General features: G+C 44.6%; 1 protein-coding gene across 5 annotated transcripts in view; it reads left to right on the top strand.

The window, feature by feature from the left end:
- Positions 1–26447, top strand: part of Schip1 (schwannomin interacting protein 1) — a 609573-nt gene that overhangs the window by 536292 nt on the left and 46834 nt on the right. The window contains exon 1 of one of the 5 annotated variants that reach the window (XM_021157276.3): positions 18665–18932. The exons of the other annotated variants lie outside the window; for them this stretch is intronic. Within the exon in view, the coding sequence (XP_021012935.1) occupies positions 18903–18932 (30 nt within the window). The 5' untranslated portion in view covers positions 18665–18902. Of the gene's footprint in view, positions 1–18664; positions 18933–26447 lie in introns of those variants that run through there. 5 annotated transcript variants of the gene reach the window in all.

Here is a 26447-nt window from a genome sequence, read left to right as displayed (position 1 = left end):
CTCTGGTTCTATCTAGTTCAGGGTGACAAAATGAGGCTGCAGTCACCAGAAGGCTTTGCTCAGGAAAGGAAGGACACATTGCTGGAGGCTGATGGCCTGAAGCCTCAGTTCCTTAAGAATGGCCTCCATAGGCTGTTCCTAAGTCATGGTGCAAGTTTGCTCTGTACCAGTCATCAGCCTATAGAACACGCAATCTTTAAGTCAAGATCCTACTTCTTCAAGGAAAAGTATAAAGGAGTTTATGGGTGCATTTTGAAAGTACCTCATTCTTCAAAGGAACTTAGAAGTACTAGAATAACGTAGATAATTATGGCTCATCTTGAAGCCGCAAAAGGTCCACTAGTACCTCTTGTACCTTATTTCCATTCTCCTGCTTGCCGGTGGTCTAAGGGAGGCAGCAAGTGGCAGAACCAGTGCCTGTGGGACTTCCTCAGATCTGACCATGTGAGGTTTTCCTCCTGCTCCTTTAATTGGTACCAGTCTTAGATGAAAGTGCCTGTCTTGCTCCAGCAATCAGTCATCCCTCCCTGACATCTTGGTCAGGCTCGGTCAGGTCTTCCAGGAGGCCACCAGAGAGGTTTGAGTGAAGCACTCGTCACACACATGACAGCCTGGACAGTCTGCTGTTGGCCTTTCCCAGCTCTGCCACCAGACTCCAGAAGGACATTGTGTAAAAGACTTCTGTGGCCCCGGAGGACACCCCAAAAGTTAACTGTAAAGTTACAGAACCAGCTAGAGAGTCTAAGTGTTTTTCCCACCCACCAAACCCACCTTAATCAAAATACCTACTAGGAACTTCCCACTGATGAGGATTCAGACCAGCACCCAGCACTTGGAATTATAGCTTCCTAAGAGAAGAAATGACTAAAACATCTAAAAATAATAATTATAGACAAGTCAGTCTTCAGGGGAAATTATATACATAGTCAGGTCGGCAGATTATAGAAAAAACTTCAAACCTGTAACTTCAATTCAGTCTGAAATTAAATGAACACAACACAAGGAGAGGGGGCTGGAGAAACGAAGGAGCTGAACTGGAGCAAGAATAGACAAGGCATGTGTGCACCTCCCTGCCTGACGCGCTCAGTCAGAGACCATGCATGGAAGTGACTTCCTGGTGTTGTGCAATGTCTAAAGCTTGGAACAATGGAGGACAAGATTGTCTCCTGACATCTTGAGGACTGTGTACACTGGGAGATGAGCCAGACACAGCCAAGCATCAATGTCACACTTGACATGAAGTAAATGCCAAGATAAGAACTGGGAGCATGGGATAGGAAGGGGTGTCCCGGAGAGACCGCTACTGTATAGGAAGGGATATCCAGGAGAGGTCGCTACTGTGTGCAGTGTTGTCACGGGAGACCTCTCTCCTAAGGCGACATTTGTTGTGGAGTACAGAAGCAACCCTTTGAGATTCTCCGGCAGACTCAGTGGAGTCAGAGTGCTCAGCTGCAGAAGGCTTTGGAGTAGAGACGTAGTAGAAGGGAGAGCAGGTCTCCTTGGTGCTGGGAGGAAGGTGACACTGGTTCCTAGCTGAGGCTTGGTGTCTGCTCTGAGAGAGGTGAACACTGTTAGAACACTTTGACAAGAAGAGATAGGATCAATTGTCAGAATCAGATATATATATATATATATATGTGTGTGTGTGTGTGTGTGTGTGTGTGTATGTGTGTGTGTGTGTATGCATATATATATACACGTATACACACACACACACAGGCTATTTTGCTGAGACTAGGCCAAGGTGGGGGAGGCTGAAAGGGCAGAATCAGGCAATCAGAGAAGAAGACATGTGTAATAATCCAGGGAGAGATGATAGAATTAGATAATTCCAAAGGTTTCTGAAGGGTCAGTCAAAGAAGTTTTGCTCCTAGACTGTGGGAAGAGGGATAGAGAAGAGTCTGGTATGACTCTCAGATCAGGCCAGAGCACAAAACTTACCATCAAATGGGAAAGGCTGTGAAACAGGAGTCTGAGGGTGTCCGAGGTTAGGAGAGGCCCAGAGCTGGGTTTAGGCTTCATAAACTTAAGGTAGCCATGAGATCTGCAATTGGAGTGGTGTGGGCAGACCAGACCGATAAAGGAGTCTGGAGTTCAGGGAATGTCCAGGAGACAGGAGAGTATAGAAGTCACTGGGGAAGAGATGAAAGGAGTCCCAGAGGGGAGGAAGGATAGGGAGAGAGGGAAGGGGGAGGGACAGAGACACAAAGAGAGAGCTAGCTACTCCTGTGAGTAAGTCTCAGATAGTCTAGTGTAGCTATGTCCTGTAAAGCATTTAGTGGCAACAGAAATAGTCTTTGCACCGTCCAAGTGTCCAGCCACTAGAATCATGCAGGTCTGGAACCCTTAAGACATGATGTGTGTAACTGAAGAACACATGTTTGATTTGATTTAACTTGAAGAGGCACACGTAACACACATGCTGCCATATTGGACAGAAAGCTCTTGTGCGTTAAGAGTGAGAAAAATGAGGAGGATCCAAGAGAGACAAAACCTTTACCTTAGGAAAGGACCAGAGGCAGCTGACTGGGATGAGTCCTACTGGAGGATCCAACACAGGGAGCACTACATCAGGGAGCACTGATTGAGGGAGCACTGCATGAGGGAGGGAGCCCTGCATGGTGAGGTGGGGTTTAGGAGAGTAAATGGCAGTTGCTTGTGGAAAAAAAAAAGCTTGACTGGAAAGTGTTCAAAGGGAGAGTCTGCAGACAGCAAGTCTGAACGGCTCTGTCAGAATTTTGTGGTTGTCTAGGGGAGCATGTGAGTGGACAAGAGGAATATACCCAAGGGCCAATTTGAAGGTAGCGGCTATGAATTTAAAGAAAGAGTAGTGGACCTGACTGTATACTTTTCTCTAGCCGTCTATGTCAGCCTGAGAGCTGACACAAAGTACCTGGTGGGATTGAGCCTGCTAAGTATGGAGTGAGAGGGGCAGGCAAGCTGAAGTGAGGGGTTTCTGTAATGCGTCGTAGAATCTAGAGTGGGGAGATGTGCCAATCTTGAGCAAGAAAAAGCGGTGGTGACGCAAGGCCAGCTTTTGGTGGAGGCTAGCTCGGTGCTCTCGCTCAGCTTTCTCTCCAGTTTCGTTTCCTCTGAGGGCAGTTCTTTCTTTGCATGCCCAAACTCAAGATTCGTTTTCTTTTCAAGACTGAGCAACTGTGGTGGTTAATCAAATTATTACTCATTCGCCAGGGTCTAGAGTCATGTGGAAGTGATGTGAGATCTCTGGGCATATCAGTGAGGCAGTTTCTAGACTAGGTTGATGGAATCAGGAAGACCCATCCCAAATGTAGGGAGTACCATTCCGTGGGCTAGGACTCCACACTGAATCAAACGAGGAAATGGAGCTGAGCCACCATTCATCATTCTGTTTTCTGACTTCAGACACCCAATCAGACCAGCCAGCTCCTGTTCCTGCCACCAGACCCTCCCACCATGATGTGCCCTCCGACCATGAGACAAAATAAACTCTTTCTTTCTTCCTTAAGTTGCTGTTGTTGGATATTTGATCACACCAATGAGGAAATCACACCATCACTCACTCTAAATGACTGGATTGGGTTCCCTTCTCTTTGCCTATGGTGGGTAGGTGACCTCTGCTGGCTTCCAGGAGCCCTGTCCTTTGCTGAATAATTGTGGTCATCCTAAAATCACCTCCTCCCCTCACCCATGGGTTGCAAACCCAGGGCCTTGCACATTCTTGGCTAATGTTTTACTACTGAGCTACACAGCGACCTCATTCTGAAAGTTCATACTGAGCTTTTAGTTATAGGTCCACAGTTGCATTTTTCTTGGGGCCCTAAGAGACAAAACTGGGGCTAGGCTCAGCAGTTCAGAGCACTTGCTGCTCTTCCAGAAGACCTGGGTTCGGTTCCCAGCACCCACAGCCCACATAATAAGCCAGTTCACAACCACCTGTAACACCAGTTCCAGGGGATCCAACATCTTCTTCCGGCCTCTGAGGGTACCTATACACAAGCATGCCTATACAGACAAGCAGATGGACACACACACACACACACATGAAAGAATGAATGAATAAAATTTAAAAGCACACCTATGCTAAGACACGACCGTGGGAGCAGCTAGATAATTCAGTTTATCATTTTATTCATGTGTTTAGTGGTGAAAGGTAGGACGGCTTGATTGAGAATGGCCCCACAGGCTCCTGTATTTGCATACTTGGTCCCCAGTTGGTAGAGCTGTTTAGGAAGGATTGGGAGGTGTGGCCTTGATGGAGGTGTGTTACTGTGGGTGGCCTTTCTCAGCTAGCTCTCTCTCACTGCCTTGTGCTTGTGGTTCAGATGTAAGTACTTAGGTACTGCTTACATCTTAGGTCCCATGCCTGCTGCCATGCTTCCGTCCATGGAGATCGTAGACTAACTCTCTGGGACTATGAGCCCACTAACTAAATGCTTTCTTTTATTAGTTGCCTTGGTCGTGGTGTCTCTCCACAGCAACAGGAAAATAACAAAGACAAAGGGTGTTTTAAAAAACAATGAAAAGCACCGTTGCCACATCATTTTGTAAATGAGAAAATAACTGAGTGGATACTAAATCTTATGATGGACTCCAATATTTAATCACACTTTTTTTTTTTCAAAATGAAGAACTCGAGTCTCCTTCCGAAAGATTTGATATCATTCCTCGCATGTAACAGTAAGTTGAAAAATCTTTAAGTTATTCTGAACTAAAAGCAAAGCCTGAGTGAGCTGCCAGTCACAGCAGAGCATTAAATCCCTTCTGCAGAGCATTTCTTGCCTGGATTTGGGAGCTCTCTTGTTTGCACAAGAAACATCGATTTCCTGTAGTGTGTTATCTCAAGAAGATAACAGGAGCTGAGCTGTGCAGGAGCACATACCAGACTGACCTCGTGTATACAGTCAGATGGAATTCTAACCTACTCACTACCTGGGAAAAGCCCGAGTCCCTCCCCAGGTGTAGCCATCGAGCTGAGATTCTGTGGACAGATGTTAACAAAGAGTCTACAGAGCTTTTAGTTAGCCCCGGCCAGGTCTGCGTTCTCTGAACCAAACACAGATCCATGACTAATCTGTCATACCACCTGGACGATGAGGACGACACCCTCAATAGTTCTGTGTGATCCCTTTCTGTTAGGACTGTGGTGAGGATAAGAACCATTTTCTACAGAGATAATGTGGAGGAGGGGTCCGGGGAGATGACTCGGAAAGCCAAGTGCTTGAGGACCTGAACCTGGCCCCCTAAAACTCAGGTTTAAAACCATGCATGCCAGATTCTCTTATAATCCATGCCACAGAGATAAAGATGCTTGATCCTTGGGCTTGCTGGCCAGCCAGTGTAGCTTAATAAGCAAGCTCCAAGTTCAGTGACAGCCACTGTCCCCAAAACTACGGTGGAGAGTGATTAAGGAAGGTACTTGATATAAATTCCTGTCTATCATATTAGTGTACACACACACACACACACGCACACATGCACACATGCACACACATGCATGCACACCATGAAAAGAAAGAGAATACAGATCAGAGAGACATGAGCTATGCTCACTATCTCTATAACACATTAGAAAGTTTTAGGGAAAGCCACAGTTTAAACTGTAGGTTTTACCTTGGTTTCAACACTTAGTCTGTTCTCTTTCTTTATTATTTTTATATCCCTTTAAAACATGCCCTAAATTTCCAAGGTCAGCAGGCAAATATAAAAGTATCCGTCTTTCATAAGCCCAGGTTGTCTTCAGACTGGCCTCTTTGTGTTGATTAGAAAGTCACTTAGGGTACTTTATTATTCTTCTAAGATGAGAGTTGACGTTCTTTATTTATCAGTATGATTTTGGAGGCTGTGCAAGTTTGCAACAGTAAGTCAGTTGCTTATTTTACCAGACTACCCCTTCAAACCAAAAATATATCCCATAGGGTGGCAAACCAGGGAGGAGAGGAGGAGGACCCCTTAGCTCATCTCTTTCCACTTATTAATTAGATATTGAATCAGGAGCAGTCGACTACTGCAGATTAGTAATTGTTAAACTCACTTGAGCTCCTGCAAGCAATCATCTGCCCTTCGGTCCAGCCGGTACACTCAGTCTTGGCCCTGTAGTAGGTAGATCTGCAAAGTTAGGGGGGCCCTAGAGCCTGCCATCACCACAGCTCAAAGTGAAGAGGGAATTGTGGCCAAAATACCTCCCAGGCTTAGTTCCAAGCTGGCAGTCAGCCTCTTGGCTCCCAGGTGAGCTTCAGCTGACTTCAGACAAACAAGTAGCCACGTGGACAGCTTGGCCATACTGCAGTAATAATAGCTATGGCACTGCTATGGGCACTTCCCTTCCCTTAAGTAAGAGACTTCCTGGGATTTGTGTTCATTAGCATAGTTAAATGTTGTCCTGAGATATGGGGAAGAAACCTAATAGAACCTGATTTAAAATAGGAGCTAGGGAAAGGTCTTCCCACTTTAAGTACAAAAGTCAGCTTGTGTGGTAGGGGCGTAGAGTCCAGGGTAAGCAGCAGCTTGTGTGAAGACCCTGAGCAGAAGCAAGAATGGCTTTTCCTGGACCACTTAGTAGCCTACAGCTCAATAACTTCACTTGTCATTGCTCTGATACAGTGCCTGAGGGAGTGAATTTACAAAGGGGAAAGCTTTGCTTTTGCTTACATTTTCAAAGTTCTCTGAGTATGGTTACTCGGCCCTGTGGCAGCAAAGCACATTAGGATAAGAACCCAAGGCAAAGGAGACCCACTCACCTCGTGGTGCTCAGGATGCAAGAAGGAAAGAGACAGGAAGGGACCAGGATCCCAATATCCCTTTCGAGGGCTCTCTCCCAAGGACCTAATTTCCTTCCATTACTCGCTAAAGGATCTATCAGTTCCAAGAAGCTGGTAACCAAGCCTTTAGTGCAGTGGGAGAGGTTTGAGATCTAAGTTGCAGGAGTGAGCGAGATTTTGAGATGGCAAAAGGAAGTCTGGAGGTGAAGTCGGTGAGAGTGACAAGTTTTAAGATCTTAATAGGTGCAGGAAATGAGAGTTCAAACTAAGTCGCGTTGTGACATCATCTGTTATAGGTTGGGAAGTGTATTTAATTGGAAAGGGTAAGGCTGCCAGCCCTTAATGTTTTATAAGCCGGGGAACTAAATCAAGAAGTAAAACGTTATCAAGTCAGGAGAATAAGGCGATTCACCGGCTTAAATTTCTTCCTAAATTGTATTTTATAAATTTATGCCATCAAAAAGTCAGGCCAAAGGTCTGATTGCTGTTCTTGTAGTGACAGCTGTCTGGGAGAAATCTCTCCTGTGCTCTGCAAAAGGCGTTTGATTGTGAGAATCTTCAGTAGCAGTACGTTCTCATCAGCACATTTCCACCCATGACTGTAGAGCAAACGCCTTCAGCTGCTGGCTGTGCATGGTCTCACAGGGACAGCAAGAGGGAGCAGACAGATGGAGGGGCTGCCCAGTGGATCGTGCTGCGTTTCCTAGTGTCTCCTCCTGTAGGTTGATGTCACCTTCTAAAATGGGGCCTGGAGAGATGACCCTGTGGGCTAAGTGTGTGCTATACCATCACGAGGGCCTGAGATCAAGCCCAGCACAGCCCCCACCTGCAGAGGGGATCAGGGTGAGGCAGACCCAATGTTGCAGAAGACAAGACAGACCCCAGGTTTACTTCCTGGCCAGTCTTTTTGGTGAACAACAGAGTCTATGAGAAACCCTGACTGAACACAGTCAGGTGAGACACACACGAGGAAGCTAGCGGAAGTCAGCTTCTGTCCTGCACATCAGATGCACCGCACAGATGGGAACAGGGAACAAAACCAATCCAGCCTCTTCCCTGAGTGTCATCTCATAAGGTGAAAGGCGACAGGCCTATCTACACAAAACTGAGGCTGCTCTGTTCTGGGATGTTACATTCTGTCTTAGCATAGTTAGTAAATAATGAAGAAGCCTCGACAATTTCTACACGTGAGCATCTTGGGGGCCCAGGTTGTGTATCTGAAAGAGCCTGTCTTGCCATTCTCAATGGAGAACTGATTTAAATTTGGATTTTGGAGGAGTTGGGATTGATGTCCTGATTCTCTTGGATGCTTCAGAACAGTCCGGGCTGACATCAGCCCTCCTCTGTGTTCACCCTTCAGCTCAGTTCCTAACAGCATCCTTTCCTCCCCAGCACTTTAACACCCTGGGAAGACTTGCCTCTAAAACAGGAGAGAACTTTTGTTCAGTCGCTTTACGTTAAGCAAGCTAATTAGATCATTCAATGGGTTTCTGGCCACTTCCTTACACACCAGGGAACTTTCCAGACCAGTGCTTGTTCTAAGCTAAAACGTAAGTGCAGTGTCTCACAGTGAGGCCAGGAGCCTGCAAAGGATTGCAAACCCAGTCCATGTCGCTGCTTAACTGGTCCTACAAAAGCTGACAGAATGTCCCTGAGGAAACTCTTGGGCACCATCCATGGTAAATAATAGTGTTTCAAGAGTACTCCTGCATTAAAAAAAAAGTATATTTAAGGATCATTGTTGAGTTATAATAGTTTATTAGAGATTATATTAATAGTTTAATTATATATTATTATGTTCCACCATGACGATAAAATAGTAACTGGGGGCTGGGATGGCTCAGTGGGTTAAAGCATTGGAAATGTAAGGATACATGTTCAGATTCCCAGAACCCATGTAAAAGCTGGCTTGGGAACTCATAGCTGTAATCTTCGTGCTCCTACAACATGACAAGAGGTGCTCACTGAAGCACCTCAGAAGCTCATGGGCCAGAAATTCTGTGTACATCACAGAGAGCAAGAAAGGAGAGACGCTGCTTCAAACAAGGTGAAAGGCCAGGACCAAGACCTAAGGTTGTCCCCTGACCTCCACAGTGCCGTGACACATGTGCCTCTACTAACATCCAGGAATGTATGCTCACACAGCATTCACAGACAGACACACAAAACAGTAACCAATTTTACCTTAATGAAATTTACCTTCGCTTGAAGTCTTGTGATTTTCTGACTCACCCCATGCTCTGCATAAAGCATAGACAGTGATATGAATTTTATATTGCTAATTTGGAAAACTCGGGTTATAAAACTCAACTTGACTTGAAAGTCATCCCTCAGCCCTCCGAAGACAGGGGAGAGTGTCTAAATCAACCTGTTCTGCACATTAAGAAATAGAGGGCCTTCGATATGAAGCAATTGACCAAGGAAATATATATTGTCATGCCTAGAGATAGATCTTGTTTGGGTTTGAGGCAGGGTCTCATGTAACCCAGGCTGCCTTTGTACTATGTAGGTAAGAATGACCATGAACATCAAATAGTTCTTTGAATCCAGGTCCGAGGTTGTATCAACTGTAGAACCATGGAAGAATGGTCTGAGTAGTAGCTTTGGACATATTAACATTGCTGTAACCTATATATTCTTAACTGACATTACTGCAAATGTGCATGCTTGTGTTATTATTGTTTCTTTTAGATATCATTAAAACAGCACTTAGATTGATAGCTTACCTTTGAGGATCATTTTTTGTTATCCTGTCACTAATTGAAACTAATTGAATAAACACAATTGTCCACTAGAGGTCACTTTTCCAACTGGTTTTAGGCAAACACCCACCCCACCCCCACCCCAGTATAGAGGAGTAAATAATAGCCTTCATCACCACCAGCACCACCATCATCACCATCACCACCACCACCACCATCATCATCAGAGATTCCCTGTAGTGCTTTATGTAAATGTACCTATATTGATAGATAAGATTATCGGGGCTACTCAAAGACCTAGAGGGCAAAGGGGAAGTGTGTCCCTTCTTCCACACACCCCTTGTATGCACATGCATTCACAAACATACTTGGTGCTACCCCAGGCTTCTCTTGGAAAACCTGTTTGATTTTATTTAGAAATTTGGAAAGCCTCATTAGTTCTTCCCCCGTCCCTGCTCTCTCTCTCTCTCTCTCTCTCTCTCTCTCTCTTTCTCTCTCTCTCTCTCAAATGAAGGTAAAACCATCATTAAAGATATAAACAACTCGAGGAGAAACCATGTAGACATCGCATCATGAACCTATGCATCAGCTGCTAATTTTCTACAACATGCAAATTTCATCTTGCCTTAGGCAGAAAGCACACTGGGGAGAACCATAAGACTATGCCGTAAACAGGTGCCTTGGCAGTTCCTGTGGAAATATAACTGTCTCATTATTCTGCAGGGAGAGTGCTGCTATAACACTACCTAGTTTCAAACTGTGTCTATAGAAACCCAGGGCAGCAGCAGGTATTTTTAGAGACTAATTTGCACCTATTATAATGATGTGCTAAACACCTCATCCTCGAGTCCCCAAAACATAAAACTGGAAATTAAAATATGAAAATGTAAAAATAATCCTGAATACATATAGAACCTGTAGGACTTGATAGAAGAGTTGCCTATGAAGAAATGGTAAGAAGAATATAGCATTTCAGCCTGTATCATGGTGAGTCTATGCCCTTCTTATTTATGTAAAGTATTTCCACTCCTCCTTTGACATCAGCAGATTGAGTTAGCCCTGCTGGGCTCTCGGGTAGTTGAACTAGTCAATATGCCTTTGACTGTGAACACGGTTGCTCTGTGCCAGCCTTGCTGAAAACTTCATGCCTGTGAGTTTCTAGGCAGGAAGAATGGTCTGAGTTGCCCAAGAAGCCAGGCTTGGTTCACTGCCAGGCTAAGCCAGGCGCTTGTGCTTGGCACAGCTTGCACAATGACAAGAGAATGCCCAGCCCATCAAACGAGGAAGTGTTGTTACAGGCTGATGCCCTGTTGCAAATATCCGTGTTCTATCTTTTATTACCTTGTTTATAAGAAGTGTAAGCAATCACTGTAAATTGTCAGTAAGTCACCCATGAGTAAGATTCTGTCCCCTGCCACTGAGCTTCTGGATACACTCAGCGAATAATCCTCCGGAGACTGCAGCATGCACCATGACCGAGAACTGGTCCCACTTACCACTGCTTACCTCCCTGCAATGGTGTTCTTTTGATAAGACACAACAGAGCAAAATACAAAAAGAAATGTCGGCTCTAATTGGAATAAGACTATAACAGACATCTTTAATAGTATGCCTTCAAATATTTGTGTGTAACGGAAGAATTGCATGTTTTCATCGAAGTACAGCCTGGGCTCAAGTTAATTTTCTCCTCATAAAAACTTCTTTATTATTTTTTAATCATTTTGCATTTAGGCTTTAGTTTTAAAAGGAGATTCTACTACTGTACAAAATAAAAATCAGTCCCACTGATTCACACCACTAATTTTCGGAGGCAGGTATTTTCAGTGTAGCCTAAAATAGTAAGCATTAAGCCAGAGACAGAATAGTCAAACTTTGGAGCAAGTTATTTTGCATTATTTATAAGCATCTTGTTTTTAAGAAATAGAATGCATCTTATATTTATTTTTCTCCAACTTCCAGTTTCTGGTCTTCTAAACATTGCTGGAGAAAAAGGTGTAGAATTATCACACTGCCAGTGTCTTCTGGGTCCCCTGCCCTCCTCTGAAACAGGGAGAGCGACTTTGACAGAGTCATAGTGTGCAAGTGCTCGACAAAGGTCTTCATCCCAGAAGTCACAGCCCCAGTTAAGATGCTCCTGTAGCAATCTAGTTACATCACAAAGCAAAGACAGCAAAGAGGTGTGGGGTGTGGTGACATCGGAGATGGTACAGGGCCGTGGCAGGGTCAGGCTGCCTATGTCTGGGATTATGCAGTCTTCATAGGCCCAGCCTCTCCCCCGCAGACCACCTGGGAGACAATCAGGCTGTGCACCAGGAGCAGAGGTTTTGAAAATGATTCACAATTAGACAGACAGCATCTGCCAGTGAGTGGCACTTGCTTTATCAGAGAGACACAGGCGATTTCCTCTGACTTCTTGCGTTTATTCACCTCTCATCCAGAGTACAAACTGGGCAGAGTAGGAGTGACCAGTGGGCCATCCTTGAATGTAATGAGCACTGAGTGCCCCGATGCACATGCTATACAGTGTATACAGTGTGTATAAGGATTAGGGGTGGGTAGCAAGCAGCTCTTTAGCCTTCCCTTCCTACGTTTAGCATGCCCACTGCGTTTAGGTTTAACACAGTCCTGAATATATTTCATGAAATCTGCATCTATATGCTTACTCATTGTCTAACTCGAACACTTTTCTTCTGTTAGCTGCTGCCTGTCCATCACCTACACTTAACACACCCTAGGAGTTTCAGCTACCCTTTTTGTACCAGAGTTCTCAGGGAGCCCAGCAACCCCCTAGGAAATCTTTTGGACAAGGTTCTCCCACAATTGCCCAGCGTCTCAGCTCTCCCTCTAGCCCTCAGGCCTTAGCCGCCAGCTGCCATCGGGGCCACTCTACTGTCTGTATCCATACCCACCAAAGGATCCTCCTAAGTTAGCATTTCTGTGTAACCTGATATTCATGTCTTCATTTCCAAAATGGAATGAACACATTCCAGGTGTGCCTTATCAACTCTTCTAGTACCTGGATTTTTCTGTTATTTCCCATCATACCCTCCCTTCTGGCTGTTTCCATCCCTAATGCCAATCTCTCTCTCTCTCTCTCTCTCTCTCTCTCTCTCTCTCTCTCTCTCTCTCTCTCTCTCTCTCTCTCTCTCTCTCTCTTTCTCTCTCTCTGTGTGTGTCTTTTTGTGTGTCTCTCTCTGTTTCTCTGTCTGTCTGTCTATCTGTATGTATGTCTCTTTTAGGTTTGTAAGGGTGTTTTGCCTACATGTCTGAGTGTGCCTGGCACTGGGGTTATAGACAGTTATTATCTATTATATGTAAGTACACTGTAGCTGTCTTCAGACACTCCAGAAGAGGGCGCCAGATCTTGTTACGGATGGTTGTGAGCCACCATGTGGTTGCTGGGATTTGAACTCTGGACCTTCGGAAGAGCAGTCCGGTGCTCTTACCCACTGAGCCATCTCACCAGCCCCGACAGTTATTATCAACACCATGAGTACTGGGAGTTAAACCCAAGTCCTCTAGAAGAGCAACCAGTGCTCTTAACCCCAGAGCCGCCTCTCCAGCCCCTGGTCTTCCACTAAGAAGCACCAACAAAGTTCTGTAATATGTTCACGGAACCACTCAGCTACTCTGAATGGACGAGAAGAGTGTTTGCAAACTGCTCTTTTCTCTCAACTTCTTACCCACAGTGCCAGGGCTCTCCAGCCTGAGCATTAGACTGCTCACAGTTTCATGAGAATAGCTGATACCTTCCTCCTTTTCAGAACATGTGGCCCTGGCTGCGTTTCTTCTCTACTTCTGAAGCATTTGAAGCAGATAAATGTCTGACAGCTCTCCTCTCTCTCCTGTACCCTTCTATGGTAGCTCACCTTTCTCTCACCTTGCTAACCATATCCCTATGGCTTCTTGCCCTAAAACTGTGGGCTTTTACCCAAAGATTAGTTTTGAATGTGTGCAATTATAAATCATCACAAGTCAGCTTAAGTCAGCACAGATCCATGAGTTTATTGTATCGCAGTTAGGGACTTAAAAACTTTGAATGGAGTCTCACTTGACAAAAGTCAGGATGCTAACTGAGCTGTGTTCCTTTGGGGGGCTCTGGAGAAAATTCAAGATGCAGCTAACCATCATTTCTCTGGTGGTATTTCAAAGCCAACACAACCACCAGACCACCAGGCAACCCTTTTTCATATAGAAAGAGAAAGAGTTTGGGTTTTTATTTCGTATTTTGTGTGTGGTGTGTGTGGTGAGTGTGGTGTGTGGTGTGGTGTGTGTGTGTGTATGTGTGTGTGTGTGTGTGTGTGTGTGTGTTTATTCTTGCTAGTTTCTAAGATAAAGACTTGCTGGATATTCCAGGCTGCCCCCAGTCTCTTCAGTGTCAGGACTAGTCATGTCCCATTGAGCCTGTTGAGATAGGAACAGGCTCTAAGGAAATGTTCACCTTCATTGAGAGTTCTCGTCCTCTTCTCAATTCCTAGTGAACATACATACAAAATCTCTTTGGAGGCATTTGGCTCACTCCATATGGTATACAGTTATCTGTGTGGTGTAATCTTACCAAACCCTAAGGGTAGAAACCCTGCTTTGAATTGTACCCAGTAGGACTTTGTTTTAGTTACAAGGTTGTAGGAATCAAGGAAGATGTTGGGAAAGGAGTACTACATTGTGAAGCATCTTCAAAGGTTTGTCACTAGGCTGGACACCAGTGACGACAGAGAGCTGGCCCCCCGACACTGGGCACCAACAAATTCTGAGGTTCATAGGATTAAACTTCCTCCTGACTTCTTTTCTTTTATCATCCTAAGAGGTCACATCCCTCAAGTCTACAAAGCACCTGGCTGCTTTCCATTGTTGTGAGGGACACTCAGATGCCTTGCTCCCCATTCCTTCCTCCCTGACCCCTAACATTTCATTGTGAACATTTTAAAGTGGAAGTTTGTTTCACAAATCCTAATTCGTATATTAGTTTCTTCTCAGAGCCCATAAGTCTCCAGCCTTTTACAAACGATGGCTTATTTACGACTTTAAGAGTCTGCAATTGATGTCTTACGAAACATGCTTTGTCAGAGCTTTGCAGTGGCCTTGCCCTCTGCTCATCCATCAATTCGTTCCATTTGTTTGACTCATCTCAGCGTACGGTTCATATATCAGCAAGTGTCCCTGTAAATACGTTAGCCTGCATATACTTAACTGGAGCTTAATATACTTATACATATACATACACACACACATATATATGTATATATATATGAGCTAGTTGCACATATATATATACATATATATTAGCACACACATATATATGGGCTAGTTGCATATATATATATATATATACACACATACACACACACACACACATATATATATACACATATATATTATATATTAACATATATATGTGTGTGTGTGCAACTAGCTCTTTTTTTCTACCTCTTTGAGGTAAATACTATATTTAATAAAATGCACAAATCTTAATATTTACTCAGTGAAGGCTAAGATATGCATATACCCATATAAACCAAACAATCTGCTCTTGTAGCATATGCCAGCAAGTCTCCTGTGCTCTCTGCACATCAGTCCCTGACCCAGGTTTACTTCTGATGACCTGTGAATGTGACTGGTTGCTACGGTTCCGAGCAGTTCTCTGGGGCTGGAGAGAGGGCTCAGAAGGGACAAGCATGTGCTGCTCTTTCAGAGGACCTGGGGTTCAGCACTCACAGGCAGTACACAACCATCTGTAGCTCCAGCCCCAGGGTATTTAATCCTCTTCAGACCTGCATGGGCCCTACATGCATGTGGTACACAGATGTGCGTGTGAGTAAACACCTAGACACATGAAATAAAAAAAATAAATCTAAGAACAAATTTAAAACCAGCTCTGTATTGTGTTTCTCCTATTTGCCACAATGGGAAAAGAACAGCTGTTTCTGAGCTTTAAAAACACAACTCTTTTGTAGTGGCATAAGCATGGATGTTAAGTGAGACATGCTCTAACTTTTCTCCCTTACACACACACCTTGGATGAGGTTTGAGTGAAGCCACACTGATTTCGGTTTGGGCCTGTTTTGGCCCAGTGCGGGTGAGTTGGTTGCCGCTGAGTCCTACTGCACCTTTGTCTTAGTCTAGCCAGCTTCAGCAAACTACAAGCTCAGTGCCTTCTGAACAGTAGGACTTTATTTCTGTCATTCTAGAAGCCATTCAAGCCACTGCAAGTTGGGTGTCTGGTGAGGGCCTGCTTCCTGATTGAGACAGCTCAGTTCTCACTGTGCCCTTTGGAAGGCGACTGCCTGGAGTCTCTTTTTAAAAAGCATGAACCCCTTCCATGAGGGCTCCTCTTCATGACCTCTCAGCAGCGCCACCCCCTCATAGCTTCACATTGTGGATACACTGTCTCTCCATCAGGCAAAAGCCGCCTTGTTGTACCTAGAGACTCCTCGGCTGACAGGAACTGGAAAACAGTGTTCCTCTCTTGGTTTTCTTTATTTGGATACTCTTGTTTATTTATTTGTTTGTTTATTGTTGTTAGTGGGTGTGTTACAGCATCCTTAGGCCTAAATTTATCTAACTGCCAAGCAACAATTTTGGATTAAATAGTTTCTGGAAGTCCCATCTAATTATGAAATATGGAAAGCTTCAAGTGTTTGGCTCTCTTTGTTTTTAGATTCCATTGTGTAGCCCAGGCTGACCTCAAACATCGTCCTCCCACTTCACCTTCTTCAGCACTAGAATTATGGCTACACAGCACAGTATCTGGTACTCAATTGAAGACTTAATTTTTAAAAGTGTGTGTGCGTGTGTATGCATGTGTGTGTATGTGTGTGTGTGTGTGTGTGTGTGTGTAGCTCAGTGGATGACTTTGTGTGGGCTGCTCTCTCCTACTTTTATGTGGGTTCCAGGAATCAAATTGAGGTCAGGCTTGAGAGCGTCCACCCACTGAGACATCCCATTTGTCCTTCAAGTCAATGGGAAACTAAAAGATTAAAAAGTAAAAATTTTTTAAAAAGAAGGATCAGTGCTCAATAGACTGAACTTAAAACAAATACGTCATTATTTTTAAACAAAAATAACAAATATTAATGTCCCTTGCTGAACTGTTTTAGCTTAAATGTTCTTGGGGCATCTGGTTTTTGTTTAAAGCTTTTTTTTCTCTCTTTTTCCTGTACTGGCAAATCATAACATGAAGTCCTTTCCAGTGGACAGTTATTCAGACCAGCCTGCTTCATCTGTCCCTTTTCGTCTTGTTTATACCTTTTGGGAGGCGAGTGTTTTGACAGCATTTGGGATGCAAGTGTCAGAAATCTGTTCTGTCCAAATACCACTTCTGAGTCACTCGCACTGTCTCTGGAACAGCAACTGTGAAGAGTGGGATCGTGTTTAGACCAAAAAAAAAAAAAAAAACAGCACTTGATAAATGTCTTTAGGAGCTTATGTAATATATGCCAGAACAGAAAGCTCTGGGTGTGTGTGTGTGTGTGTGTGTGTCTTAGACTCCTTTCCACGTCTCAGACTTGTAGATTCAGGACCCAGATCCATGAGATCAAGCCCATTGCCCAAGTGAAGTTCCAACAGCCTTTGAAATAAGATGGTCTGTCTTGGGGAGTGTGGGATGCTGCTCAGGACACCTGCTCCCTTGCATTCCGTACAGATCTCTGCTCTGTGTGCACAGCAGGGAAGGCTGGAGTTTGGGTGGGCTGAGTTTTTACCATTTTGCTTTACAATAGCATTTTGGTCTTCCTTCCATCTTAAGGTTAAGTAAACTTGTCCCCCCCCCACACACACACACACACTCCTGCCTTATTATCAAATGTTCCTTGTCCAGCATGGCCAACTCCCTCTATACTGGAGGTTCTGCAGGACACATGTCCATAGTACCTTTTCCTAGAACCCACTGCTCAAGTTTAGAGAATGCAGAGTTGGACCTCTCTTACTACTTTTTATCCTCCTATTATAAGGTCTGAAATGGGTGTGCATATGGGCAAACCATAAAACTAAAATGAGATGTAGCGTAAAACATCAGCCTTGGGGACTCTTTCTTTAAAGTATGACAGTTGGAAGCCAGTCAAGGTTTCTCTGAGGACCATTTATGTCAAGAAGAGCCAGAGACATAGCTAGTTCAGTGAGTCAAAGTGCTTGTCACCACGGCTGATGACCTCCGTTTGAGCCTTGGGACCAACATGGTGGAGGAAAAGAACCAACCTGACCACCACTCACTTGCCAGGACACGTATACACATATACACTATGTACACAGTACATAGAGACACAAAAGGAACGACAGTGTCCATTGTTTTGGACAACTGAGGAATATAAACAAGGAATTTCTATTGTTTTTCCCCTTAACTTTGTGTCATTGTGTTGAAGAATTCCTTGCTCCCTCCTACATACCCTAGTGTCCTAGAGTGGCCCTTGAAATTATTCAGAGATCGGCCCCCATTTTCTCACAGAAACATACATGATCCAACCTGTATTTTATTTGATTATGACCTACAGGTCCCAAGTTCTTCCCATGCAGACTCTGAAGATAGTCTGTCCCAGAGATTACCTGTGTTATGTTGGGGTGTCTGTATAATATTCAAGATATGGATTGGGTAATTTACATATGCAAGGCCCTACCTTTACAAAAAGAAGTTTAGTTTTCATGTAATACATAAGTAATACCAACCTTAACATTTTAATAAGTTTCTCCAAAAATTATAGAAACATGATTCCATCATTTTTTTTACTAAAAACACTTAAGAAAAGGTAAATGAGGTATCTTTTTTTAAAATTACAAAATAATACATATTTTAATGAAAGTCCTTCCTTTAGTCAGAAAGTTGACGAGATACTTTAAAAATGAAGCATGAATACAAACCTCGCATGTATGGATTCAGAATGTTCCCTTCAGCACGTTAAAAGTTCCGAAAAGATCTTTAAGGCCTGGCTTTCGTAAGCACCAACCAAGCAACATTAGCGGGCAGGAAGGATGCTGCTGCAGATTAGGAATGTCCAACTGCAATATTGATTTGTGTCTGTCACTCTCTCTCTCTCCCTCGCTGGCCTTTTTCTCTATAATGAGTACTAGAATGTTTCCACATCAGTTAACTGCCTTCATAAAGCACCAGAAGGTCACACCAGCCCCAGACAGATCCTTTTCTTTGTGCCTATAATATAATTGGCTGATTGTGCGGGTGATGCGCCCGCCCCCTCCCCCAGGCCGGTCCCAGCTCGGCTCAGCAGCCTGCCTCCCGGTTCCGGAGGAGCAGAGCAGCTTGGAGGCTTCAGAGCGAGCTCGGTGGCTGCGCGCTTCCCAGCACAGGCAGTGCCACTGCGCAGGTTGCTCAGCGGAACAGCATCCATTTTAATCTGCGGGGAGTCCCTGCCTAACCAGGGCGTTCTCCCGCGCCTGTGGATGCTCAGCGCTTTCCCTGCGCAGCCTCGCCCAGCAGTCCAGCTTTGGGGTCTGCGTCCTAGGATGTTCTGAGATGGTACATCAGGAGAACTGCTCGTACCAGGTAAGGTTGGAAGCTTGATTCTGAGGCCCTTACCCTATGGGAGAGGCCTTCCTCTTCTAGGGCAGCAGGTTGCCTCTTACTGGATTTTCAGGGGATTTTTGCCATCCTGGGCTCCACTCCCGGCCTTCATTGCATACAGTATCTGAATTCTAATGAGGCTTTCTGAGGAGTAATGGGGCAGAAACGCCGCTTCTTTGGCCTTTAAAAGCGTTTGTGGAATACATGGTGGTGATGCGTGCTCACAACTGAAAAAAAATGTGATTATTGTTCATTGCATAAGAGGTCAGTTAATTAGAGTCCAGTTTTTAAGACTGTCTATGAGAAAATTATTTACATTTAAAAGTCCTGATTGATGATCTTAGAATTTTTCATAAATCAGTCAGCAGGCATTTGGCATTTCAAGTTGCACTGATATCTTTATGAAGCTGTTTTTGCCAGTATGCTCTTTTAAATGGTTAGCAGGTAAAAATGATAGTACCGGTGTGGATTAAAAACTTCACATAGAAAAAAATATTCAGTAACACATGTTCATCTTTTAATGTGCTAATTTGCTATCTGGGGTTAGGAATTCACCACTTCAGACAATTTCCAAAGCTCCTTTCCTGAGTGAGTGTTTCGTAACTCTTTCCTACCACTTGGGCTGTAGAGGCAACACTGTAAACAGCAAGAATGTTCTCAGAGAAACTGCTCTAAGCAGTGACTGGCCTGGCTGGTGGACATCCTGGGTGACTGGCATGGAGATATTACTCACCTGATGGAGTTTCTCAGAGACCAGCTCTCTAACCTAACAAAGCCTCTTCCTGGTGAGAGGTAGGTTACCTGAGACAAGCAGGTGTTTCTCTAAGGGTCACATTTCAGTGTGAATGTCTGCAGGCAGGAAAGCGGTGCATTTCACAAGACTCCAGGAAGGCAGCTGTTGCTAGCTAGCTAAGTGAAGCGTGCCTATGAAATACGTCTGTGTACTATTTTTGTGCTTAATAAGCAGAATTTTATAATCATAGGCCTGCTTTGTGGCATTTTCATTTGACGAGACATTTGGCTCCACATATAGATCCTTAGGTATCAGGATTTGTGTTTCACGGGCGTTCTTCCCATGAGAACGTGGGAGAACTGAGAAGAGGCACGCGTGTAGGGTGGGGTACATCAGGCATCCATGGACAGCCTCATGTGTAGATGGCTCAATAGGGCTGTAGGAGATTAAATTAGTGTCATAATTAAAACAGTCTTCCGTCATTCTTTTCAGAGAAGCTTTGTAATTTATGTCGAAGGGGAGGTTACTAGAGAGAGGTACACTCCCTGTGTGGTTTGTTTTTTTTTTTTTTTTTCTTCACTAGGCCAAGCACAAAGTCATTGTTTTTGGAAGGTGAAAAATTGGTCATTATCAGCAGTTTCATCTGGAGAGGGAGGGGCCACGTTAGCCAAATGTTTCTTCCAAAGGAAGACAGATGAGACTCGACAGGAACTGGGTATTTAACAGTGGCACTGTGTGTTTAATACTTTTGAAGTCTTTCTTGCTTCTTTCTGCAGTAAAATCATGCGTGCTGGGGCTGTGATGATAGTTAATAGATGGTGTATCACCAATGGGGGCACGTGTGTGGACTCTTCTGAAATGCTTCCCTTCAGGGCTAGCTAACAAAAACAGAAATGGTAGCCCTCATGCCAAGTCTTAATCCTGCTTAGAAACCTTAGTTTTAGAACCCATCTGGCGTCACATACGATTGGGTTTAGAAAAAAATGATTTCTCTAAATCCTTAGCTTGATGCAGTCCCAAGTCACTGGTATTATCAACACTTTTTTTTCCTCAGAAACTTGCCCCCCCCCCCTTTTTTTTTGGCCTGGGACCTATTTGTATGTTAAAATGGCAGTGTAGAGCAGTTGTGGCATATTGCTTAGGCTAGTAGGGCTTTTTGTTTTGTTTTATTTTTTTTAAACCAGAATTTCACTCTATATACAAGACAGGCTTGGAACTCACAGATGTCATCCTGCCTCTGCCTCCCCAGTGCTGGATGCCCATGTCGCCAATCCCAGCAGGTGAGCGCTCCTAATGGGTTAACAGAGGTTCGTTGGCAGGTTGCTTATTTTCTCCCATCGGTGATGTCTAGTGGGATTTCTGGAGGACCTTCTAATGGAGCAGCTATGAGTGGGGGCTCAGACTCCAATCTCCTGAATGCTGTGTGCCTATCTTGGTGCACACAGATAGATGCTGCCATTGCTATATCATCAGATGGCAACAGGGTCCTTCGAAACGACTTACTGGTCTCTGTCCTTGTCTCTCATCACTCAGTTTGTTTCTAACATGGTATCCAGAATAAGCTGTTAAAATCAAAGTCTTATTATGCGCCACAGCCCCAAATATCTTGAAAGTTTATCATCTCACTTAGAAGAGGAACCTTGTTATTCACAGGACCTGGGCTTTATACCAGTGTCTCCCACCCCTCCATCCCCCCACCTCCATTTCCTCCTGGGGTCCAGCTCTGCTTGCCTTTACTCGTCCGTCCGTTCAGTCCCTCTGGTCCACCTGGTACACATCCCTCCCCAACCCCACCCCCAGAGGCTTGTCACATTTACCATTGGGTGCATACTTGTGCTAAAACATTGTTAGCCCTTCATCTGGAATTCACATTGCACTGAGCAACCCTACCCTACACCTTGTTCTTTCTTCAGGCCTTTTCTGGGGTGCCACCTCTTTAGACAAGCCTCAAGTTTTCCTACTTTTCATTATAGTTCCCAAATTTGTCTTTATAGTAAGCATTTACCACCACCAATGAGTACCAATTTTACTTCACTGTCTGTGTTGGGTTTCCATTGCTGTATGAGAATGGCTTCTTTTCTAAGGTCTCCAGTACTGTGCATGGGCAGACATGTCTGACCAAGTGAAAAGGCATTGTGAATACTCTCCTCCTTCCCTCTTCGGACTTGCCTTTCTGTGAGGGATGCGGGCTGCCCTCTTTCCCCTTACGTCCATTTTCTCATCTCTGAAATGGGGTTTTGCCTGTTGACACAGCATGGCCATTGTCTGGTCCTCTGCCAGAGGCCACGCCTCTGCACAAGCAAGTCAGCCATCGCTAATTTAGAGCCACCTTGCTCCTGCGACTGTTTCTTCTGTGTTTTTGGAACCTCATCAAGCCACATGTCACTTCCGTCTCCACTGTTCCGGGCTGATAGAGGCTCAATCGATCCTGCCCTGTTGGTGATTATGCTGGCCAAGAACTTATGTGTCTCCGCTGAAGCCAGTGTCTGGGTAGATATCCTGTGCCCCAAGCTACCTGAGCCAAGGGAGAGTGGGCAGAGGAATTCTGCTGGGGAATTTTCCATGGTAGTTTCAAGTCACCCTGCTTTTCTGATCTCCCTTCCTAGGGGTTCACATGAACCTCCAGCTCACTAAGTCATGCGTTGTCACTTTCGGGTCTTCACCCTGTTAAAAACCAGAGCTGTCTGCTGTCGACCTCCATTTTCCAGTCTTGGGAGGAAGCCAATCTCTTCTTCAAGCAGAGAATCTTGCCCACTGCTTCAGGCCTGGCAGCCTTCAAAAGGCCAAATTCTTCTAAATTGATTCTGATGGACGGCTTAGAAATATTGTTAACTTGTAAGCACAAGTTTAGGTCAAGGGGGTCCATTGAGCTTAAAAACTCCCAACTATTTTTTTTCTCTTCTCCTGCAGTGTTGTTTGGGGGTAAGTACAGAATGGGAAACAATGACAGGCTTTCATCCCCCCCACCCCCCCTTGCTGTCGCTTAAATGACCAGCTCTGATCTAGATCACACCCTTGAATTCCTAGCTACTGTAGCCACTGTGGGAATGGAGACACAGAAGAGATAAAAGGGCATGTGACTAGCTCCTATCCACCTCCCTCCCCAGCACAGAGTCCCTTCTTCAAGCCCAATCAGGAATCTTAAATGTTCCTCCAGTCCCTTCGGATGGAGTCCAGACCCTTTTGCATGGATTCAAGGCCTGGCAGGGATCCAAACCCTGGAAGAAGCACTTCTCCCTCCCTCCCCCTCCCTCTCCTCTCCGGATTGCTCGCTGCCCCCACACTCTTTGTCCCTGCTGTGCAGCCTCCAGCTGGGCTGCCTTCCGCCCACACACCACCTGCCCACACCTTTTGCCAGCTACATTCAAGGCGCAAATGCCAACACCTCCTGCAGAAAACTTCCTCCCCATCAAATGTCTCCCCTGCACTCTTCTCACTCCGTGAGCGCCTCTTCACAAGGCTGTAACCTGCGTCTGCTTCACCCATTAGAGAAAGAACCCCTGAAGACAAGATCCTTGTGTCAATTTTTAGAGGGCTCTGCCTTACACATAGATTATATGTTTATTAAATGTTTGCTGGACCGAACTCCATTTCCGGCAGTTGGTATGCTTTGAGACCTGAGAATCAGAGAGCAACCCAGATCTCTGCCTTGCAGCAGGGATTCAGCAAAGCTGAACCCAGCACTACAGGGACCAGCTACTAGGCTTCTGCACTTCCATTGCCAATGCTTTTAAACATCCTGTATGCCAGAACAGAGACACAGGGCAATGCGCAGTTGCTGAAATGAAGGAGACGCACACCCAGCCCAGTCCAGTCTGGGCAATCCCTCCATGCCTGCTGGTTTCACCCCAAGATTTTGCCATCCTGACGCTCATGATATATCATCAGGCAGGTTTGCACTTTTACTTTCTTTCTTTTTTGTAAGCTTTGTTATTTAAAAATGTATGCAATAAATGAAAATATCACACACCAAAATTAAGCAAACCCAAGGCTGGCACTAGTTGAACTTCTTTCTATACAGCTAGACTTGGCATTCGAAACAGGACCTCTGAAGCTTCACACTACGTCACACTCACTTAATGCTAAATATACTTTATGCACCCATCCAAACAAGCAAGACTGTGACAACTAGAAAAACAATTAGCTTTATGCTCTCCTTCATAACTCATGCCTCTTACCAGCATGCCGTCCTTCATCCCTCCTTATCCTTAGCTCCCTCAGCTTACCTCAGAGATCCTTTAAGCTGTCCATCATTGTCTCTCTCCGGGTTCTTCCATACTTACTTGAGACAAGTATTCACCGACAACCTGCCTTTCCAACCCACTCTTTTCTCCCTTCCTTCCTTCCTTCCTTCCTTCCTTCCTTCCTTCCTTCCTTCCTTCCTTCCTTCCTTCCTCCCTCTCTCTCTCTCTCTCTCTTCTCCTCTTCCCACCTCCCCTTCTTTTTTCTCAGTCCCTTTCCTCCCTGAACCTCTTCTTAGGACCGAAACCCCCCCCTCCCCCCGTCTTTTCCAGTTTTGACTTTGGAACACAACAGTCCAATGATCCTGGTGACTTAACCTCCTAAGTAGCTGAGATTTACAGGTTTGCACTACCAACTTCACCTGATGCTTTTGTTAATAACCATTACATCTTCTGAAACTTCGGATTTGTTTGTTTGTATGTATATTTTGCAAGATAGATGGGGGACATGGTGTACAATTTGTGGGAGCTAGTTCTCTCCAGCACCTTATGGGCTCTGGGTACCAAACTCAAGCTTGGCAGCAAATTTCACTGCTTCACAGAACACTAAGTTTCCTGGAGCAAATGCTGTGGAACTGTCATGCCCAGCTCCCAAAACAAAAGATACCTTATCTTGGTCTTGAACACTCAAACTAGGGAGTGTATCAGTTTAAGTAGTTCATCAAGATACCCTCCAATTCTCAGTAGGAAAAGCAGTAAACAGCCTCGCAAGCCAAGATTCAGGTGGATCGTGGAGCGGTGGGCAGAAGCAAAGAAACCCATCTGTCTCTGTTGACAGCAGCTCCTTTCCTTCTCCCTTCCTGAGAACGAGAGGACAAGGTATCAAACTGGAGTTTACCCGAGAGTTCCGGGATAAGCCTGGGTTCATCTGCACAGGGGGGAAAAAACCACACCACTTCAGGAGGAAAGGGAGCCTCAAGGCATCTTAATGCACTGTTTTGATACAAGCTTTTAAATATAAGTTCAATTGTCTCTATCGGTCTAAAGATTTTGCTTTTGCTGGAAAGTTTTGATTTCACAGTAGATAGTCCTGAGGGTGTTCTAGCTTAGTACTTTTGCCTGGTTAGAGAGAATAGCTGTATTCTGCCTCTAACAGTAACAGCTAAGAAAGTAATTCTAGGAATAAATGTCTGTATTTTTGTCTTTAGCCAAGATGTCTGAAAATCTAATTCTGTGCTTTCTCACAAAAAGAAGTGCAAGTGACAGGGGCTGAGTAGGTGAAAGATGATCCTGGGCTCAGTGTGAAGGTCATCTGACATAGACTGTAGCGAAGGCCACTCCTGTAGGGGCTCAGTCTTCATGAGCCGGACCTGGTGATTTAAAGAAGTAAATATTGAAAGCCCATTTTAACTCATGGATGTTAAATGGAATGGATAGTGGTGATAGCAGATGGGAAGGAAAGAAATGGGACACCTTTGTGGTACCTATCACTGCACTGAACCCTCTGGAGATTAGAAACCCCACATTCACTTATACACATGTATATGTATGTACATATAAATATAGACTCTTGGGTGACCAATCACAGTTTCACAAACACAAGAAACATTAATAGGGCTGTATACCAACCGAGACAATTTTCATTATATATTTATATTCTCTATACCAGGGGAGAATTTCAAACTTTGATCTACACTGTATTGAAGCATCAGAAACTACTCAGCCTCCTGAAATAGAAAGTAATTTGACAAAATTGCTTGAGTTCAAAAGAAAGCAGCCATCAGGGAAGCCTAGTGGCAATCAGAGAGCCATTATGGAGTGGGACACAGAGAGAAAGGTAATGAGAGCATTAGTGATGTACCTGGAAGCTGGGCCAGGGCCTGTCAGAATGAATGCAGAGGAGTTTCGGGGACCCGGGATGTTAGCCTGGCAGGAAGATTTACAAGTGTGGTCCTCAATCCTTGGGTATGGAAAAGCATTTGACATGGGCGGCTTCCAGTCCTGACTCCCCACCCCCACCCCCAATCAGTGTCAGTATTTTAATGTTTTTAACCTACATTCTTAAAGTGCTGCAAGTTTCCATGGATTTTTTTTCCAGCCATGCGAATGTCTTAATTGAAAAGCAAACCAAATTCAGATGAGCTTAACATAGAAGAAAAGATTGTTTGAAAGAGATGATGTAACGTTGAAGGAGGGATAGGGTGCTACAGGAACGGATCAGAAGGCTGAAGGGTTAATGAAGATTAAGTAGAGTTTCCACCTGTGAATAAGAGGAGCTTTTTGACAATCCATAAGTGATTTTCCAGTAATGCGCTCAGGGTCCTCAGAGTCAATAATTTCCACCGATGGCTGATAATGATCATTTAAAAGCATTAGATCACAGGAGAAGTATGCCTTGCCATTCAGTTCATAGCTCGGCGTCCTTGGATCTCAGGGTAGAGAGTGGTGCTTTCAACCTCAGATCCTGAGAGGCTATAAGCACATTTCTGAGAGCGAGCATTAGTATCTAGGCCTGACTTCTTCCTGCTTAGCTCCTTTTAGGCCATTCTCTTCAGGAAGGACAGACATAATGGTGTGGTCTTA

Source organism: Mus caroli, unplaced genomic scaffold (assembly GCF_978045245.1).
Source record: "Mus caroli unplaced genomic scaffold, Mus_caroli_1 scaffold_3, whole genome shotgun sequence".
NCBI classification, from domain to species: Eukaryota; Metazoa; Chordata; class Mammalia; order Rodentia; family Muridae; genus Mus; species Mus caroli.
This window is presented reverse-complemented; position numbering and strand designations above follow the sequence as displayed.